Source organism: Lissotriton helveticus, chromosome 3_1 (assembly GCF_964261635.1).
Source record: "Lissotriton helveticus chromosome 3_1, aLisHel1.1, whole genome shotgun sequence".
In the NCBI taxonomy this organism is placed as follows: Eukaryota; Metazoa; Chordata; class Amphibia; order Caudata; family Salamandridae; genus Lissotriton; species Lissotriton helveticus.
Window position 1 is genome coordinate 236,252,919 of NC_136061.1, and position 21,500 is coordinate 236,274,418.

At 50.5% G+C, this 21,500-nt stretch overlaps 1 protein-coding gene across 1 annotated transcript in view; it reads left to right on the top strand.

The window, feature by feature from the left end:
• Nucleotides 1-21,500, top strand: part of DHX33 (DEAH-box helicase 33) — a 193,922-nt gene that overhangs the window by 152,790 nt on the left and 19,632 nt on the right. The window contains exon 10 of the mRNA XM_078679696.1: nucleotides 15,691-15,894. Coding sequence (XP_078535822.1) covers nucleotides 15,691-15,894 — 204 coding nt within the window. The remainder of the gene's footprint in view (nucleotides 1-15,690; nucleotides 15,895-21,500) is intronic.

Consider the following 21,500-nt stretch of genomic DNA (forward strand, 5'->3'; position numbering starts at 1 on the left):
TCTCAATGTTTCAAGCTTTATTACAAATGTCACAAAAAGATGTTAATATTTCCCTTCTGTTCTTGGATTTTCGTCACAATAAAATACAATGAACATAATCTTCACAAAAGTTATTTACAAAAGTTTAAGCTATTGCAGTTATAAATTACAATAACTTTTATTTAAGTATTCATTATTAAAAACAATTAAAGCCATTGTTATTAGTAATATCAATACATCTAAGTCACGTAAATACAGCACATATTGCATTACAAATGCTATAGGTGTCACATTTGCGAAAGTTATAACTATTGGCATTGTAAATGACAAAGCTATTAATTTCGCTATTTTCAAAACCAACACATAAATACAAAAATTGTCATTTACAATAACAATAGCTCAAACGTTCCTAATGCGAGACCTATTGCATTGCAAATGCTTGTTACTGTGGGTAAGCCACACCACTGGTGAGTCACACACTATAAATGTACTACTGTGCATGTTTACCGCCAGTGTCTGACATTTAAGACAAGGTGACTGCGATGCAGCAAGGATAAGGGGCAGTTGGCTGGTTTACCGATCAACACATGTACATACGCATGAGGGCTGTGAGTGGGAGACTCCTGTCATGCGCAGCCAGATAACCGTGCACAGGTAGCCTTGGGGGACTTGGCAAAATTGGATGTTCACCTGGCGTAAGCCTTATAAGGTTATTGTACACTCCTAGGGAAAGTCAGTGTGGTTTACTGTCGTGCCTGCAGTGACACTCCATTATACACCCATGGGGAAGATTGCCTTAAAGTGTATCTTCGCTTCCCATCGGCCTACAGAGACCAGTGGCCTATCAAACTGGGATGAAATATATATATGCTAAACCCATATAAGAGTTCCAAGAAAATATCTATACAGTTTATTGGTCATCCAGGATTGTCATGTTTCTCTAGCTCAGTTCAGGATCAGAACCCAGGCCTTTTTGTCACCCTTCTTTGCCAAGTTAATTACATTTCTCTCCTGCAGCAGGAACACAGGCCTATCCACAGAAAGAGAGCAATTTACAGTGCGTTATTCAACTCCTGAGGAGAAACGTCTTGAGGAAGAAGAATCTGCATCAATGAATCAATTGTTACACTGTACCAGCCCAAGCCCACTGAACAAAGGAGGAAGCTCGGATAACTGGAGTCACCCATTAGGGTGCCCCACTTTGATGCCTTACTGGGAAAGGCCAAGGCAGTGATTTCAGCAAGGGGCAGAACTGAGGCCCCCAGAGCAGATGTGACCAGTGACGCCAGTTTCAGTTTTTCCAACATGCTGTTCAGGTGGTTTGGGGCGGAGAGTTGTGGCGCCACCCAGCTGCTAAAACCCCCTGGGGTGGGCCAGGACATGGGGGTCGCCGTAAGGAGAAATTTGCTGAATTTTCTTTGGGAGGGGGCCTGCATGCCTCCCCCTTCCCCAGAGCTTAAAGGGCCCTGAATCCCACCCCCTTGACCGGATTTCATCAGTGGGGGCCCAGGATCTCCAACTCCGGACCCTGATAAGGTGGAGAAAGGAGCTCCCCAAAATGCCCTGCAGGGCTGAAATTAGTGAAACCTTTTCTGCTGCTTGTGGGGGCCCAGGACGTTAGAACCACCACCATCTACCTAAAACGGAGTGTGGGGAGTGTTGCTGTTACCCCAAAAGAATTTTAACAATAATACAGACTCTATGTTTGAAGGGTCAAGTAAAGACCGACTATCCCACAATTTCTTTTGCTTTTTAAACACTCCCAGGGTAGAGCAGTTGCTCTTCAGCTGGGAGCGCAGCGCCTTCTGGCAGCGCAGCGCCTTCTGGATGCTAAGCTTCAGGCTACAGTTATTGTGGCCAGAAGGTGTATAAAAGAAGGTACATGTTGTACAGCACCCACTAGGGGCTGAGTCTATGGTTGCATCTTATGCAATAAGAATTTGATGCTCTCTAGGGTCTGTTTTTAAGATTACGTTTTCATGATTTGAGAGTGTGTATATATAAACATCACATACTCGGGCTGTTCATTAATGCCACTGCTCTTACATGCAATTGGGTATTAGTGTATGTGTTTGTATTCTGCACCAGTTTATCATTACTGTGCACCCTACTTCTGTGCATCTGTTGTCACGTGCAATTGGGTTTTAGTGTATGTGTTTGCATTCTGCACCAGTTTATCATTATTGTGCACTCTACATCAGTGCAATACGCACCCAATACAGATCTTATCCCTGGTTGCATTGACTACTATCGCATACACACTGGCTGCCCACTAGTGTCACTCTCACTCCATGCAACCAGCGATTACTGAGCACCCTCCCACACCTACTGACTCTGTCACCCCATCATGGAGCTCATCGGCAAGCACACACACAGAATCAACTACCCACCCACACTCACCAAAAAAGCCGCTAAACGCTTTAAACACAACCTTTTGAGGTCCCACCCGGAAATACCCTTTGCAGACACCTACCACTCACCGGTTAATGGTGCCATAAACATTGATATCATCTTCCACACCGCACGCAGAGCCCAATGGAGGAAAACGTTCCTCTCTTTACTCACCGTATCCAATTCCAGGAAATCCGCTCATGGCCAAACACTCCATCACACCATCCCAACTCTTCCCAGGCAGAACGTCCATCACTATCTACAACAACGGGATTGTCCTAATCCAATCCACAGACAGGAACCTGGAACTACTAGACAACCTGTTCCATACTTTCTTACAGCACCTTTCCAATCCGCGGACCCCACTCAGTCCGATCACCCTTGACTTCACAGCCCCCAACCATAACGATGCTAACACAGCTCAGTCCCTAAACGACACGCACCTCTCCTCCACCACCGGCACCGTCGTCGTCCACCCACCTACTGTAACGACCTCACACTCCTCAATCACAGACTTAGATCTCTCCCCGACACACACCAGCAGCACCCCCTCCAGCCTCACCAACGCCATGACACCCATTCATACTAACCCCTCAATCACTGACTTAGATCTCTCCCCGACATACACCAGCCGCACCCCCTACCGTCCCACCAACACCCTGACCTCCATTCATACCACTCACACTCCTCTCTCCCCTGACACCACAACCCCCAACTACCGCGCCTCTAGCATACCTCAGCCCCAAATGGACATGCACCTCTCCTCTACCATCAGCACCTTAGACATACACCCACCTATGATAGATACCTCACACCCCTCAATCACAGACATAGATCTGTCACCCATATTCACCAACCGTACCCCCTCCCCCCTGTCTCCAGCCCACACTCCCATTCTTTTCACCCATGACAACACAGCTTCCACCCACAAGCTGCCCAACCGAGGTCAGCTCCAGACCGACACGCACACAGACAATCCCCACCCGTTATCCCCCCCAACTCGTAGCCCCCACTTCCACACATTAGCTAATAATTCTGAGCACGCCACTATCAATTCAACTCCGCCTCCGCAAAAAAGAACCTCATACAATGACACTCCCCCATTACCCCACATGCGCCCCCATCACAGCTAACTTACGCCCATCCTCCACTATGCACTCTCCACCTACCACCAATACCCTCCTCCATTCTATGTCATCCTCCCCAAACCCTCCAAAACCCAGCACCAACACAAATCCCACATCAGACCACGTTATGGCCTCCCTCCTCCAGCTCAAAGAAGACATTCACATCATCAAACAATTACTCCGCTCGCATTCCAGTCACTCCTCACCCACCACCCTCCTCAAGCTCAAACTAGACATTCACATCATCAAACAATTACTCTGCACACATCCCGGACACCCCACACCCGCCTTCACCAGCACCACCCTTCCTAACAGGACCTCCACTCGGGCGGCTGACTCTCGCACTCAACGCCCCCCGCACTGGATCTCCATCCCTGTTCGCAATCGGGAAAACCGTCCCCATCGTACCTGCAACACACTATCGGACCTCGACACAGTCACCCTCCTCCGCTCCTACGACCCAGCTCCCCTTAACAACATACCCTCCACCCTCCGCGCCATTCCAACGATTCATCCAAATCCCCTTAGACCCCCACGCAAAACAACAGAATCTCTATCCTTAGTAACCTGAGAAAAGTCCCCCTCTCTCTAGAACCCCCTTCCACCCTCGACACACCCCGTCTCAAATGCACCCTCCTCAACTGCAGATCGGCCTCTAGGCACTCCTCTGCAATCGCTGATCTCATCTTATCACTGGACATAGACCTAATCATCATGACTGAAACCTGGTTAACTGAATCTTCCACACCCATACTGGACATACTAGTTCCCCCCAACTACCACATCACCAGATTAGACAGGGTTGGTCAAAAAGGTGGGGGAATCGCATGTATACACAGGAGCAACCTCTCTGTCAAGAAAGTAACCTCTCCCTCCCAACCCTCCCCAACCTCCTGTGAATACATTTGCCTTGATATTATCAGTGAGGGCAAACCGATATGCTCTCTCCACGGCATTTACCATCCACCAGGGGACAACTTTACCTTCGCGCAACAAATTATGGATTTGATCACCACCAATTCGGGGCGACAACCCACACAAATATACCTTGGTGACTTTAACCTCCACTGGAACGATCATAATGACGCGGTGGGGAATAGTCTTAAAAACTTCCTTGACGCCCTTGACCTCACCCAAATATGCAACAGCCCGACCCACGAGAAAGGCTCTATCATCGACCTTATCATCGCCAAAGAAGACTCTATCCAGCTCGAATCTATCAAACCCTGTGACTGGTCAGATCATCACATTGTCACGTTCTTCATCGACGAAAAAGTCAAATTTAACCCGGTTCAATCCTTCAAACCCAAAGTCTGGAAAAGAGACTTGAAAAAACTCAACCCAAACTCTCTACCTCCCAACAGCTGCAATATATTACTCCCTCCCACTGGCGTTGCGGATGTCCAAGCCTTGACGGATCACTATCTCAACGCTATGACCTCTTTAGTTAATGAAGCTGCACATATGCAGCTAAAAAGAGCATCCGCAAAAATGTCCAATCCTTGGTACAACGGGAGTCTCAACGACGATAGACGGGCCATGCGAATGGCAGAGCGCACCTGGAGATCAGCTCCCTCTGCACTGCACCTAAAAACGCTGAAGAAAAAGAGAAATGCCTACTTCAGGAAAATAAAACGCACAAAATCGGATTTCTTCAGCCGTCAGCTTGACCAAGCCAAAAATCGCCCGAGAAAGCTGTTTGAGCTAATCAGAACGCAATCCAAGGATCAACCCCAACCACTCAGTACTCTGGGCGAAGCACCCTCCTGTGAAGACTTAGCCTCTTTCTTTATCCAAAAAACAGACAACATAAAGATCGATCTCCTCATTGACGTAAGTCTCTATCCCAAACCGCTCTGCACAGCACCCGCTGAACCAAAAAACAATGCTACATGGTCATCCTTTGCCACCTACTCGGAAGAAGAAATTGGTAGACTGCTCAGTACTGTGAAACCAGCCAATCACCTCTCGGACCCCCTTCCTGCCAACGCTGTCAAAGACCTTACCCCGTCGCCACTCCCACTTTGGACTAAAATCATCAACAGCTCTCTTCAACAAGGGACCATTCCCGACTCCCTCAAAGTTGGACAAGTCACACCTCTACTAAAGAAACCTACAGCCGACCCCTCTGATCTAAATAACTACCGTCCCATTACCAATATTCCGACTCTTGCCAAACTACTGGAAAAATGCGCACAAACCCAATTGACTAATCACATTAATCAGTTTGATCTACTCAACACTCATCAATCAGGCTTCAGAGCGGACCACAGCACAGAAACTGCTATGATACACATAATTGACGACGCCCTCCAAATCCTAGATCAAAACGATACCTGCCTCCTTATCCTTCTGGATCTCTCCTCTGCATTCGACACCGTCAAACATGAGAACCTACTTGATCTATTAAACACAAGAATGGGTATATCTGGAACTGTGCTCAAGTGGTTCACGTCCTTTCTACACAACAGAACGCAGAAATTCAAGAGTAACAACTTGATGTCTTCTCCAATACCGGTATCGCTAGGCGTCCCACAAGGATCCTCCCTATCCCCAACTTTGTTTAACCTAGTCATGGAACCTCTCACCACCTTGCTACAAGCATCCAATGTTCAATTCCACATGTATGCCGATGACACCCAACTTTATCTCAAAGTACAATCAACCAAAGACATTATGCTCTTGAATTCAACGATCAGAAGCACCCAAGCATGGTTGGCCGCTAATCATCTCAAGCTCAATGCTCTTAAAACAGAGTTCCTCTTGATCTCACCTCCTGCGAAGATCACTACCACTCAAATCTGGCTTAAACACTTAACCGCACTCAATGTTCATCCCACCATTGTAGACTCAGCAAAATCTCTAGGCATAACACTTGACACCAACCTCAACATGCAGGAACACATCAACAAAGCAACTAAAGGCGCGAACTACCAGATCAATACCTTAAGGAAACTCAAACCCTTCCTTCCAGCCAAAGATTTCCAAACTGCGGTACAAGCTCTAGTCATCCCTCGAATAGATTACGGCAGCATCGCCCTCTGCGGTCTCCCCCTAACTACCACGGCACCCATAAGAGCTTCTCTAAACGCTGCAGCGAGACTCATCACCGGATCAAGAAAACACTCACACATTTCCCCTGACCTGAGAGCCCTGAACTGGCTACCTTTTGAAGCCAGAATTCATTTGAAAATCGCCTGCATCACGCACAAGGCTGTCCACATGAGCTCACCTGGATACCTCGCCCAAAAGCTGTCGATTTCCGGAGGCTCTAGAATCACTAGAGGCACAAACAATCTCCTGCTAAAGCCCCAAAGATTCCGTAAGGAAAAAACGTATAAACGCTCCTTCTCTGGAATGGCACCCAGGATCTGGAACTCACTCCCCCCTGAAATCAGGCTCATCTCCTCTACCATACTTTTTAAGAAAGAAGTAAAAGCTATCCTCATGGCGAAATACACTTGAATTATTACTGGGGATGTTATTTACAGACGCTGTTTCATTCAGTTTTACTGACCTTTTTTGCATTTTTGCATGACTCGTGTTGATGACCTGCCTGAGTGTTTACGCTATCAATTATTTGTACTTGTATTTGTACTTGTATCAGTATTGATGTAGCTGGTGGTCTATGCTCCCACATGTACCTTCCCCACCCCAATACTATATGCTCACACGTTGTTCTTTTCGTCTGTAAAGCGCTCTGATATCTGCAAAGATCTTGTTCGCGCTATATAAAACTTTCAAAATAAATAAATAAATAAAGCCCACAGACACATGACCAGTTCATTTTTAATGCATTATTGACATAATGTTGACTGATTACTCATCAGTGTATATGCTTTATTAACATTAATAAGTGCATTTATATATGGCAATTATTGATTATTACATTTGGTCTTAAAATGATGATGTTATGACATGTGGTTCGTTGATCTTGAACCTTTGTCCAAGTCAATAGACAATAGATCCGATTTGTTAGTATGACCCTTTAAGGGCCAGAGGTGATTACGCAATATTGGCAAAGGTATTTTCTCTAGCCTTGTGTATATTTGTTAAATATATATGTGTGTAATAAATGTACTTTTCCTTTTTCTAAAGAGAAAGCACAGACTGGACAATTATTGATTGTTATTATTGCATGCTAGCGAATGGTGATTACTAGCCCACACCACCTCCGTTGAGTAGGCCTTGCACTGCTCTGCTCCACAACCCTGCGAGAGTTAAGCACCACAATGGGGTGTTTGGTTCCGAGTGGATGGTGAATGTGAACCCATTACTTGTGCAAGCCACACAGTTATTGGCCTGTTTCCGTACTTTGGTGTTCAGCTGCGGGATACAAAGTATCCTGTTACAGTATACATTGATAGTATTTGATAAGGCCAATTTTGCCCCACATTACCTATACATTAATGGGCAAATGGAGTGCAAGTCTGAGAGGGGTTCAAAGGTTTGGTCTTGTGAACTGAAGGTATGGGAAAGGAAAGCCCCCCAACACATATACGTCATGTGAAGACATAAGAGGTTTAATGTTTAAACTGTGTATGTGAAAGAGACACGTTAATGATAGATTCCTTACCTTAAAATATCCCGACTGGATCCGGAAATTTTTTGCGTAGCAGTACCCGTGCGTGTCGGTTGGCGTCGTCCGCGGCTCCTCGTCCGTCATCGGCGTCGTAGGCGCCGTGATGATGTCGTCGGAGTACATAGACGCCGCCTCCGCGCGCTGACGTCAGTTCTTCTTTTTTCCGAGCCAGCAAGCGCAGATCTGGAAAAAGTTGTACCCTAGTCAATTTTTGACTAACTTTTTACAATCCTTTTTGATCTGTTTCGAAGTCTATCGACTCCGACGGTGCCGATAGGGATGCCCGGGTTCAAGCCCTGCGCCGACTGCTGTCGGTTACCGACCCCCATTGCCGGTGCCTGCACTGTCTAGGCCCGGACCACGACGACAAGTCCTGCTCTGACTGCTGGGCCCTGACGTCTAAAGCTAGACGGGAGCGGTCTCGTAAGCGACCCGAGCTTCTGCGGTCCGCCCTGCGCCGCTCGAGGTCCCGGTCCGAAAGGAGGTCGAGGGACGGGGTCGCGGGGCCGGAGTCACCACAGTTCCGGGAGTCGTCATCTGTCTTCGGGCTTGAAGTCCTCAGGTAAGAGGCACAAGAAGTCGAAGAGGCACCATCGCTCTTCTGACTCCCGCCGACGCGGCTGGGGGTTCGGGCGACACCGCCCACGCGGCTTCGCCGGAGCCGCAGGTGTCGCGGCCTGCTCCATACCTGCCGGTCCCTGGGCAGAACGCGACGCCGGGGGAGATTGATGACTTCCTCATGGCCATGAGGTCGCTCGCTCCTCCATCGGGTTCCGCGGTGCCATCGGGCCAAGCGGCCCCGACTGGGTCCCCACGCGGTCCCGGCGCCGCAGGGCCCCACTGGATCCGGCTCTGGATGCGGGTCGCCGCCGGTCGACCTCACGACCTCGCCGGCCCCAAGGGTGTCGCCCCCGGGGCCGTCCCAGGACTACGCCGTCCCTGGTCCTGCCCTCGATTCAGGTCCGGCGTCGGAGCGGCGCCGCATTCGACGCCGCTGGGAGATTTTTACTTCTATGACCCGGCCCCATCCTTTGAGCCTGAGTACCAGGCGATGGGTGACGAGGGGGATTGGAAGGGGTCTGAGGACCCTCTGGCACGTGAGTGTCAGTCTTCTGCGGACTGGACAGGAGACCTTGGGGAGGCCAGTGGTCTGGACACTTCGCCTGACCCTGGTTTTGTCTCCCCTCCTAGTGTGGCTGCGGAGGAGGGCGCTGCTTATAGAGTGGTGCTGATGAGGGCGACCAAGGCCTTGGGCCTTGAGCTCTCCGTCGCGGCCGTGAGGACTAACCTCCTCACTGAGGTCCTTAAACCGCAGGCAAGCTCGGCCGAGCCTCTGCTGCCGTTTAATGAGGCCTTATCAGACGTTCTTCTGGGCACTTGGTCCAAGCCTGCTACAGGTCAACCTGTGGTTAGGAACGTGGCCAGGCGCCGGCTCCGGGCGACCCTTGCTTTCTGTCTACCCACCCCACCCCCGAGAGCCTGGTCATCCAGGCCTCTAATTCCCAGACGGCATTCCCGTCGGCTCCCCCCGACCGGGAATCCAAGAGGTACGAGCAATACGGGAAGAAAGTATTCTCCTCCCTGAGTTTAGGGTTGCGGTCCGTCAACACCGCATGCCTCTTGGGCCGCTACACCCACTCTCTGTGGGATACGGTCACGGACGTGCTGCCAGAATGCCCGGTGGAGGTCCGGGCTAAACTCAGCCAAGCCCTTGTGGAGGGTCGGTATGCGGCACGTTATTCCATCCGGTGTGGGCTGGACACTACTGACTCACTGGGCAGAGCGATGGCAACGACGGTGGCGATTCGTCGCCACGCCTGGTTGAGATCTGCCAACTTCTCGGCTGATGTCCAAAACACACTTATGGACATGCCGTTCAATGGCCGTCGCCTCTTTGGCGACAAGGCAGACCATGCGCTTGAGTGCTTTAAGGACTCCAGGACTACGGCCAAGTCCTTGGGCCTCTCAGCCCCGCGCCAGCAAACGGCTTCCTTTCGCCCCTTGCGTGGCCAAGGAAGGGGCAACCCCACACGTCCTGCCAGCCACGGGCCGCAGACTACCATCCAGCGCGGTGGCGGACGTGGAAACCGCCAGGCGGCGGTTGGGAACAACGGCGAGGCCAGTCCACACCTACCCCAGCAGCCTCAAAACCCTCCTATTCCGTGCTTTCAGGCCCATGTGACGCCAGTGGGGGGCAGGGTTCGCCATCACCACCACCACTGGCGCACTGTCACATCGGACAGGTGGGTGCTGCAAATCGTCCGAAGGGGCTACTCCCTCCCCTTCGAGGCGTCCCCTCCAGCCATGCCACCGCAGTACCACCGCGTGTCGGGGGATCACTTGAGACTTCTACAAGAGGAAGTTACGGCCCTCTTGGCCGAGGGGGCCATCGAGCACATTCCTGGGCCAGAAGTACGGTGTGGTTGTTACTCCCACTACTTTCTGGTACCCAAGAAGGGCAAAGGGGGCCTACGCCCTATCTTGGACCTACGGAACGTCAATGGCTTCCTCCGGAAGGAGAAGTTCAAGATGCTGACATTGGCTCAGGTCTTAGCTGCCCTAGATCCTGGAGACTGGATGGTAGCGTTGGACTTGCAGGACGCTTATTTTCACATCCCCTTCCTTACGGCCCACCTTCGTTACCTGCGGTTCACGGTAGGCCACGAGCACTTTCAGTTTACCGTGCTCCCCTTCGGACTTACCAGCGCCCCACGGGTGTTCACGAAAGTGATGGCGGTGGTCGCAGCTCATCTGCGCAGGTTAGGCGTTTCAGTCTTCCCCTACCTCGACGACTGGTTGTTAAAGGCGGGCTCGCCCCAGACAGCCGTCAGCCACCTCCAGACTACGGCCGACCTCCTGCACCTGCTGGGGTTCTCCATCAATGTGCCGAAGTCACACCTGTGTCCCTCTCAGAAGCTCCTCTTCATTGGAGCGGTTCTGGACTCGGCGCAGTTTCGGGTTTATCCTCCCGAACAGCAGGTTCGGGATATTCAGGCTCTGATTCCGATCTTTCAGCCTTTATCCCGAGTCTCAATCAGGTTGACGCTGCGGCTTCTTGGGCTGATGGCCTCCTGCATCCTTCTGGTGCATCACGCCCGGTGGCGGATGCGGGCTCTGCAGTGGGACCTGAAGTTTCAGTGGGCCCAGCATCAGGGCAACTTGTCCGACCATGTCTTGATCTCGGAGGGTACTGCTAGACAGTTGCAGTGGTGGCTCACGGACCGCGATTGGGTCAGCGGCAGATCCCTCTCCCTACCCCAACCGGAGCACGTAGTTGTGACGGACGTGTCCCTCCGGGGCTGGGGGAGCCACATGGGAGAGGCGGAGATCAGAGGCCTCTGGTCTCCGGCGGAGTCCCGGCGCCACATCAACCTTCTGGAGCTGCGGGCGATCCGGCTTGCTCTGAAGGCATTCCTCCCCTCTGTCCGGGGGAGTGTAGTGCAGGTGTTCACGGACAACACCACCACCATGTGGTACTGCAACAAACCGGGAGGGGTGCGATCGTGGACCCTATGCCAGGAGGCTCTGCGCCTCTGGCAGTGCCTGGAACATCAGGGCGTGACCCTGGTTGTTCAACACCTGGCAGGTTCCCTGAACGCCAGGGCGGACGAACTCAGCCGTCGGTGCATGATGGATCACGAATGGCGTCTGAACTCGGACGTGGCGCAAGGCCTCTTTCAGCAGTGGGGAGAGCCTTGGTTAGATCTATTCGCCACAGAAGAGAACACGCAATGTCATCAGTTCTGCGCGTTGGAATTTCCAAAGCGGCACTTGCTCGGAGACGCTTTTCGTCGCGAGTGGAGTTGCGGTCTATTGTACGCCTTTCCGCCTATACCACTTCTGCCCAGAGTGCTGAAGATCAGGCGCGACCGGGCCCAGGTTATCCTTGTGGCTCCGGACTGGGCACAAAGATATTAGTATTCAGAGCTACTCTGCATGTCTGTCGATCCCCCGATTCGTCTGCCTCCTCAGGAGGACCTTCTGTCGTAGCAGCAGGGGACGGTCCTCCACCCAAACCTGTTCAGTCTCCACCTCCATGCTTGGAGATTGAGCGGCGACAGTTGAGGCCATTTGACTTGCCTCCTGAAGTCCGTAATGTCATTCTGGCTGCCAGGCGTCCCTCCACAAAGTCGGTATACGCCTGCAGGTGGAACAGATTTGTGGCATGGTGCATAGCAAAGGCTGCCCCCCTTTATAAGGTTCTCCTCTTCCTTCTTTCTCTTGCCCAGCAGGGCTCTGCTCTGAGCACTATCAAGGGCTACCTTTCTGCCCTTTCCGCCTTCTTAAGGCTACCTGATCAGCCTTCTTTGTTTAAGTCCCCGATTGTTAACAGATTCTTAAAGGGCATCACTCATATGTTCCCTCCTGTTCCTTTCGTGATGCCCCAGTGGGACTTGAACCTGGTGTCTAACTTACCTGATGTGCGCTCCTTTTGAGCCGCTTCATAACTGTCCTCTCCGTCTTCTTACACTTAAGACTGCTTTCCTGGTTGCCATCACCTCTGCCAGGAGAGTGAGTGAGCTCCAGGTTCTTTCCTCTCAACCTCCTTTCCTTTCTGTCCATCCGGACAAGGTTGTGTTGCGGACAAGACCCTCTTTCCTGCCCAAGGTTGTCGCAGCCTTCCACATCGGGCAGTCCATCACCTTGCCCACCTTCTTTCCGCCTCCGCATCCCTCGAAAGAAGAAGAGAGGCTCCACCGCCTGGACCCAAAACGTGCGCACTCATACTATCTGAATCGCACACACCAGTTCCGGGTGGATGACCAACTCTTTGTTGGTTACGTGGGCGCTAAGAAGGGACGGGCGGTGCACAAACGGACCATCTCTCTGTGGATCGTGTTGTGCATCCTGTCGTGCTACTCTTTGGCTAAAAAGGAACCTCCTGTTGGGCTGAGGGCCCATTCCACTCTGGCTATGGCGACTACTACTGCACTGGGCCGGGGAGTCTCCTTGCAGGACATTTGTCAGGCAGCTACGTGGGCCTCGCTGCACAAGTTCGCAAGACACTACTGCATGGACAGCCAAGTCGGGAGGGATGGGTTCTTTGGCCGTTCCATCCTCCAGGACTTTCTGGTGTGATTATTGGTTCGCAGACCCACCACCGGGGTTGGTATTGCGGGGGTATCTATTCTAAGGTAAGGAATCTATCACTAACGTGTCTCTTTCAGATGCACAAGTTACTACTTGTGTAACGATATATCTGTAAGAGACATTAGTTAGTGATAGATTCCTTACTGACCCACCCATCCTCCCCGTTCTGCGAACCGATATCTAGGGTTAAGGTCATCCCCTTTCAGGGCCCTAGTTTCATGGCACCAGTGTTGGTTTTTATCATGGCTCTGCGTTTCTGGCGCGGAAAAGCTGTGTATAAGAACTGACGTCAGCGCGCGGAGGCGGCGTCTAAGTACTCCGACGATGTCATCACGACGCCGACGACAGACGCGGAGCCGCCGACGACGCCTACCGATGCGCATGGGTACTGCTACGCAAAGAATTTCCGGATCCAGTCTGACGCCTGGGGATATTCTAAGGTAAGGAATCTAACACTAAGGTCTCTTACAGATATATCGTTACACAAGTAGTAACTTGTTCTTTGACTGGTTTGCGGCTACAAATAATGTGAGGGTGGGTTGAGCTTTCAAAAAATGTTTCCATGAAATTGTTCCAAGTCATGGTATCCCTTTAAACCCCAACACTACCCAAACTAGGCCTGTAGGAGGAGGGTTCTTCTCAAGAGGTTTAGGTAAAGCAATTGGTACCCACAACAAAGATTTGAGGTGTAGGGGTGGACCTGCTTCTCGGTGTGGGAGGTGATTAAGGGGCTCCTGGAAATCCCCGCGCATGTCTGGGGCAGTGCAGGTTTGCGGATAGGGAGCCCAAAACTAGTCATTCTCTCCACAGAATTTTTCTTGCCATTGGCACAGGCCTCAAACACTGGAAGGGAAGGGCTGAAGGTTTCCCTAGATGTAGTAGCACCCTTAGGAGTTCACACCAGGTGGGTGGGGTGGCTTCCAAGACATTTTCCCACAATGGGGGTTGGGGTCGGGTGCAAGAAAGTTTTGGTTCACACAGTCCCTTTAGGTTATATGGTGGAGAGGGTGAGCTACCTAGTAGTGGGCCCAGAGGAGGATGGTTCCCGAAATAGGTGGTGTGGTGGTAGCCCCTAGGTTCCTTAGGTGAGCTAAATGGTTGACCCTGAGGAGATATGAGTGGGGGTGGTGGACTCCCTAGAGTCTAGAAAGGAGGTTAGTAGTGGACCTTGAAGTGTTAGGGTAGGTGACTGCCCAAGGAGAGTAAAGAATAACACCCTCGAGTAGTGTTGTTTTAGTGTTTGGCTGAGTGATCAGTCAGGTAGGTCCTGTGAGGTCAGAACTCAGGATGTGGGGCGTGGGAGCAGTAAACCACGTCTATTAGGAATTGCACTCTGATCTGTCAAAGAGGGACATGCTGCTGAGTTTCTGTCTTAGCAGACTCCTGCCTGGTGCACTTTAAGTGTACTGCCTTGGTGTTAATCCCCGGGGACCCTTAAGATGACTTAGCTGGTTGGTACAGCCCTCAACAAGGTGCAGAAGGCAGGTCGGCCTTCAGTGGCACAACCAGGCCAGATGGCGCCTATCTTAAGTGACTTCTCTGCTAGGGGGGTACCAAGTGTTGTGAGTGGGCATTACTTTCTTTAGGTAAGACTGTATTCCCGAAAGGGTGGTGACAGCTATAGATCCTAGCGTTAGCACTGTGGGTGAGGGTCAAAGGCATCTGCATCGCCAGTATGTAGCTACCCGAAATAGAGGGTACTGGGTTGAGTAATCTCCAGAGGGAGACCAGCCAGTGGCCTAGGAGATATGGTTTAGACCTTTCGAGTGTAAATGCATCAGTTTTGAGGCACTGGACCTTTAGCCGAGAATGTGTGGTGGGCTTAGTGTTGCGTGAACCAGGTAAAAGGGTAGGCCTAGTTCTGCTCGGTCCTTCTAGGACCTTAGTGTCCTAAATGCATCCAGCCTAGAACCAGCAGGGTTCTTAGTGGAGTCTGGGTTCCCTGTTGGGAAAGTTGGCCTCATGGTTGGGTGAGGTAGGTGGTCTTGGCGGCAGACTGCTAACATAAGGTGTCTGGGTAGCGGCCAGCTGGCAAGAAGTGTGTCTGGTAAGAACCCCCGTCATTTGTTATCACTGACTAGGCAGAGAATACCCATGCATAGTGGTTATTATTCCCCGTTAGGATCAGCTGACGATTGCGTTTAAGGCAATGGGTTCTGCCCATCAAATCTTCTTGGATTTTTTGCTTTTTGACTACCTGTATGTGACCTTTTTACTGTGGGTGAGCCCCACCACTGGTGACTCGCCCACTGTAAAGTCACAGTAAATGGACTGCGCATTTTAGACAAGGCCGCTGTGACACAGCATGGGAAAGGGGCACTTGGCTGTTTACATATAAACACAGACAGTAATATTCAAAAATGCAATATTCGAGTTCCCACACCTAAGAGACACATTTAGTATATTCTAAACTAGTTATGTGGTATGAAAGACCCTTGCATTTACAGGTTTTTGTTCTGGAATTAGATTATATATCTAAACCTTCAGAGTTAATAAGTTTCCTTTTTCCTTTCTTTCCAGACCATATTACTTTCTCCAAAGTTTCACTGCACGGAGGAGGTCCTGACTATAGTCTCCCTGCTGTCTGTCGACAATGTCCTGCACAACCCCCCTTCCCGACGTGATGATGTACAAGCAGTCAGGAAGAAATTTATCTCCAGCGAGGGAGATCATATCACTCTGCTTAACATATACAGAGCTTTCAAAACTCTGGGCAAAAATAAGGTATATATAGTATGCTTGCTCCAACCATTACCTGGGTAATTTACTCTTGTCTCTCATGAGAAATTATGTTTATCCTTTCGACATTAATTGCAGCACTTCCGTCTTGCTCCCCAGAATAATCTGATTATTTGTCTTCTCTTTGTAGCAGATTTATCCCAGAGATTTCATAAATTTTCATTGTTTGTGTGCCCCATGGAACAGTCTGGTCACAGACAGCATGAATAGGGTAATGCTTTACAAATAAAAATAAAAACATAGGTTAGTACTGGACTTTAGGTGAATGAGGAGTGTCCTATTCCATCAAATTTAAACCTGTGAATTAAGGAATGGTCTTCTGTTTATAGTCTTTGTTGTATGATAACCTGCACTTAATACATAAAAGAATAAGTGCTGGGAGCCCAGAGTTTTATTTCCGGAACCCCAGGGCCGGCACTATCAAAGGTCAGGACGCCAAACATCAGGGCTGCATAGTCTTGATTCAACTAAATTGCCTCTTTAATTAGCACCATGTAGTCCGTGCCTTTTTTTTTCTCACACTTGCAAGTTCCTCCTTTGTCCCTTTGCCACCACTTTTCTTATTTATTAATTTATTTAAAAGGTTTTATATAGCGCTACTGGACCCAGGAGTATCAGAGCGCTTTACAGACAGGTAAACATCTTGAAACACAATTACAGAGTGAATAAAACTAGCATGGGATAAAGGCATTCCGTTAAACAAGGCAAATGAGGAAAGAGATAGGTAACTAAGAAATAGATAACTAAGGGATAAGTAAGGGAGATGGGGAAGGTTGAAAGATAGGAGAGAGAAGGGTAGAGGGAGAGGGGGAGAGACAATAGGAAAGGACGAGAGATGGGGTGGTTTGAGGAGAATAAAAATGAGGAAAGAATCATTATAGCGACGTTAGGTACCCCAATATTTGTTGAGAAGAAGCACCTTGAGTCTTTTTTTGAAGAGAGTGTAGGAGGAGTTGCAGCGGAGATCTTAGGGGAGAGAGTTCCCAATCGTAGGGGCATTACCAGAGAATGCACGTGATTGTGTCTTTTTACATTTGAGTTTCGGGGGATGAGAACAAGGGAGTTAGAGCTTCTCAAGGACCTGGAGCAACCAGCTTTTTGTAGTTTGTCAGAGAGGTAAGAGGGGGTGTTTTGATGAAGGGCTTTGTGAGTGATACATGCCATCTGAAGGTGGAGCTACCTTCAATTGGGAGCCAGTTAAGGTTTTTGAGGACAGGAGAAATGTGATCAAATCGTTTACAGTCAGCGATAAGTCTGGCAGCCAGGTTGAGAACAGATTTAATCAGGGTAAGGTGGACTTTTGGGGTGCCTACAAGGGTTGTGTTGCCATAGTCAATTCTGGAAAGTACAAGAGATTGGACAACGATTTTGAAGTCATCATCTGGAATGAAAGGTTTGATTTTTTTAAGGTGGAGAAGGGAGAAGAGAGCACCTTTTGCAGCATTTTTAATGTGAGGGATGAGAGTAAGATTCTGATCAATGCTGATGCCCAGGGATTTGACAGAGTTAGAGGTGGAGAGGGAGCAGTTGAGAGATTTGATATCATTGATCCAGAGTTGAATAGGCAGAGAACTGTTTTGGGGAGTGAAAAGGATGATTTCAGTTTTTTTGGGATTCAGTTTGAGATGATTAAGATGGAGCCAGGCTTGGACTTTATTGAAGGTATCATTGAGGAGAAGAATGTCAAGGTGGGACTTGATCTTGTAATATAGTTGTGTGTCGTCCGCATAGAGGTGGTAATTGATATTAGCATGTTTGAGAATAAGGGTGAGTGGTTCCATGAATAGATTAAATAGGGTTGGGGAAAGGATAGAGCCTTGTGCGACACCCAGTGAGACAGGTTGGGGTTTGGAGAGGCAGTGACTGAGTTTAATTTGTTGGGATCTATATTGGAGATATGAGGTGAACCATTGGTGAACAATGCCCTCAAACCCAAAGCGGTCTTTGAGAGTATTAAGAAGGGTGGGATGGTGGACAGTATCAAATGCAGCAGAGAGGTCAAGGAGGATAAGGGGGGAGGATTCGCCTTTGTCAATAGAGCGGTGAATATCATCAGTAATACTGAGCATAGCAGTTTCAGTGCTGCATCCTTTTCTAAAACCAGATTGGAAAACGTAGAGGAGATTGAAGGAAGTGATATGTTTGTCTAACTGGGATAGGACACATTTTTCAAGGGCTTTGGAGAGGAAGGGAAGATTAGAGATATGGTGTAAATTGTTAAAGTCATTAGGGTCAGCGGTGGGGTTTTTGAGGATGGGGGAGATTTGACCTAGTTGAAGGGAAGCTGGGACACAACCAGTGGTAAGGGAGGAATTTATGATATTGGTCCAGATGGGGGTAATGATGTGTTTGAGTTCCTGAACCAACTGAGCGGGAAGAGGATCTTTGGTGTGTGAAGATGGTTTGAGTTTAGAGACGATGTTGAGGACGGTAGATTCAGATACTGGACAGAATTCACTCCAGGAGGCATTGTTTTTGGTAAGGGTGTTCTGTAGTAGGGGATCTCTGTGTATAGTCATAATCTAGTGAATAGTCCCGCCCATGTGCGTGGACCCCGGAGCAATCAAAAATAATCTCTTACAGTGTCGAAAAATGCAGAAATGCACAGACACTTAAGAGAGAATTTAAAGACAGATAATGCAGCCTAAAAAAGGCTACACTGTCCAGTACTTCAACTAGAAATTCCACCATAAAATCCACAAAAACAGCAAAGCCTGTACAGATTTCCCTTGCTTTAACAGCAAAATCCCTCAGGAATGATGGAGAGAAGGACCTGGACAGACAAGCCCCATAGGCTGCCATTATGTGGCTCAGAACAGGATACTGTGCCTTTAAGAGAACTTTCCAGAATTTCACAGTATCCCAGAATGCCCTGCAGGTCCCAGTTACTTACAGTTCTTTTTTCCGGCTCCTGCAAGCAGGACCCTGGAGCATTGAGCTCTCCCTTTTCAAGGGTTTATTGTTTTTTTTTCACTGTAAAATCGATTTAAGTGCTTTCTAAGTACTTTTGGGCTTTTCTTCTTGGTGTTTTGCACTCTTTTAATGTCAAATATGCCTTCATTATTTGACAAATGCCCGGAGTGCTCCAGGAAGATGGCTAAGTCAGACCCTCATGAGGTGTGTATCCTCTGCCTGCCCTCTTCCCATGTTCCAGAGGAGTGTGAGATCTGCAAAGGCTTCTCTGGCAGGACCCTGAAAGACAGAATGAAGATCAGACTTCAGGGCCTCGAGGAAAGAAGGCTGAAGGCGCAAGGTGGGTCTGGAGGGGCTTCATCTGCCCATGCTGAGGCCTCTGGGGGGCTCCCCAGGGGCAGGAAGTCCAGCAAACGTCCCCAGTCTCCGTCTGGGTCGGTAGCACTGACCACGACGTCGAGAGGGAGGTCCACGGCCGGTTCCCAGTCTCCCCAGGGCTCTGGATCGAGAAAACGTCGCCCGTCGACGTCGAGGGACTTGCACAGGCCGCCGTCGAACCCAGTGACTGTTTCATCGTCGTCGTCTTCGGCGTCGACGTCGAGTGATCGGCGTCGACGGGCCCGGCGTCGGCGCTCGCCGTCGAGGCGACACCGCCGATCGCCGTCGACGAACAGGACATCGTCGTCGTCGAGGGGATCCTCGGCGTCGAGGCCGCCGTCGAAGCGGAAGAGTTCGCCGTCGAGGCAGAAGAGATCTCCGGCGAGGAAGAAGTCGACGTCGAGGCGGTCGAGGTCGCCGTCGAGGCGGACGAGGTCGCCGTCGAGGCGGTCCAAGAGGTCTCCGTCGAGGCGCAAAAGATCGCCGTCGAGACATAAGGGATCGTCGTCGAGATGGTCGGGATCGACGTCGAGGCATAGAAGCCGTTCGACGCCGAAGCATGGAAGACGGTCGACGCCGAAGGGGCGCTCGACGTCGAGGGATCTACGTTCGACGCCTGAACACCATTCTTCGACGTCGAGGAGTCGTGCAGGCAGGCCTAGGACTGTGGGGGGCTCCCCTCAGTCCGGAAAGGATGGCGGGTCACCAGGATCGGTGTACTCGGAGGTGTATACTCCGAAGAAGACTGTTCCGCCTCCTCCTCCGTTGCCAAGAGGTCTTCCTCCGAGGGCTCCAACCCCTCCTCCGTTGCCTCCTCTGCCGCCACTTCCAACAGGACCTAGGCCCCTGTGCCAGACAAGCCGCCTCCGATTCCACCGAGGTCGGTCTCGTTGCCCAGGCTTCCGACTCCTCCTAAGAAGACTCCTAAGTCTAAGGAACCACCCAAGCCCAAGGCGTCCGCCCCGGGGAAACCGGCGGAACGTCCCAGACCTAGAAGATCAAGGTCGCGCTCCAGGCGGAGAGACAGATCGAGGAGTAGACACAGGTCCTCCACGAAATCTAGACATCGCCATAGGAGGCACAGGTCCAGGTCCCGTACTACTACCTCTAGGACCCGTTCCTATTCGCCTACTTCCGACAGATAGTCCTACAGGATGCATACTTCCATGTGCCCATTGCATGCAAACACAGGAAGTTCCTGCGATTTCAAGTCGGCACCAATCACTATCAGTACACGGTACTTCCGTTCGGGCTGAAGTCTGCGCCCAGAACGTTCTCGAAGTGCATGGCAGTGGTAGCGGCACACCTGAGGAAGAACAAGGTGTTTGTCTACCCGTACCTGGACGATTGGTTAATCAAAGCCTCCTCCTTCTCGGAAGCTCAAGCACACTTCCAGATGACGTGCGTTCTGCTGAGCAAGCTGGGGTTGCACATCAACATGTCCAAGTCGGTCCCGACTCCGGTCCAGTGCATTCAGTACTTGGGAGCCTCCATCAATACGCTGTCAGCAAGCGTGTCTCTTTCGGAGGAGCGACGGTTATCACTCCTTCGGAAGGCTCAGGCTCTTTTGACGACTCCATCTACTACTGTGAGGACGGTGTCTTCTCTACTGGGCTCGATGGCCTCTTGTATCTTCCTGACGCCACATGCGCGGCTGCACATGAGACCGCTGCAGGAGTGCTTGGAGGATCAGTGGGACCAGAGGAGAGGATCTTGGGACGACAAGATACGACTGTCTCTACATCCTCTTCAGTCTCTGAAGTGGTGGTGTTCTGCGGAGAATCTCCTCAAAGGGGTTCCCTTCCACAAGGACATTCCCACTCAGACTATCGTGACGGATGCTTCTCTCCAGGGCTGGGGAGCGCACTCCGAAGACCTACAGATTCAAGGGACGTGGTCCCCGACGGAGTCCACGTACCACATCAATTTCCTGGAACTCAGAGCTGTTCACTTGGCACTGAAGGCCTTTCATCCGTCCTTTCAGACCAACTCTCTGCTTGTACAGACGGACAACACGACAACGATGTATTACCTCAACAAGCAGGGGGGCTCGAGATCCCGCACTCTGTCACAGGAGGCGCAGGCGATCTGGCACTGGCTTCTGGCCCGAGGACTGTCGATAGCGGCCACCCATCTGCCAGGTGTGCAGAATGTTCAGGCAGACGAACTGAGCAGGCTGATTCAGGAAAACCACGAATGGGTCATAAACGACGAAGTACTAGGAGAAGTCTTCGCAAGGTGGGGAACTCCAGACGTAGATCTGTTCGCCACCGCCGAAAACAGCAAATGCCGAGACTTCG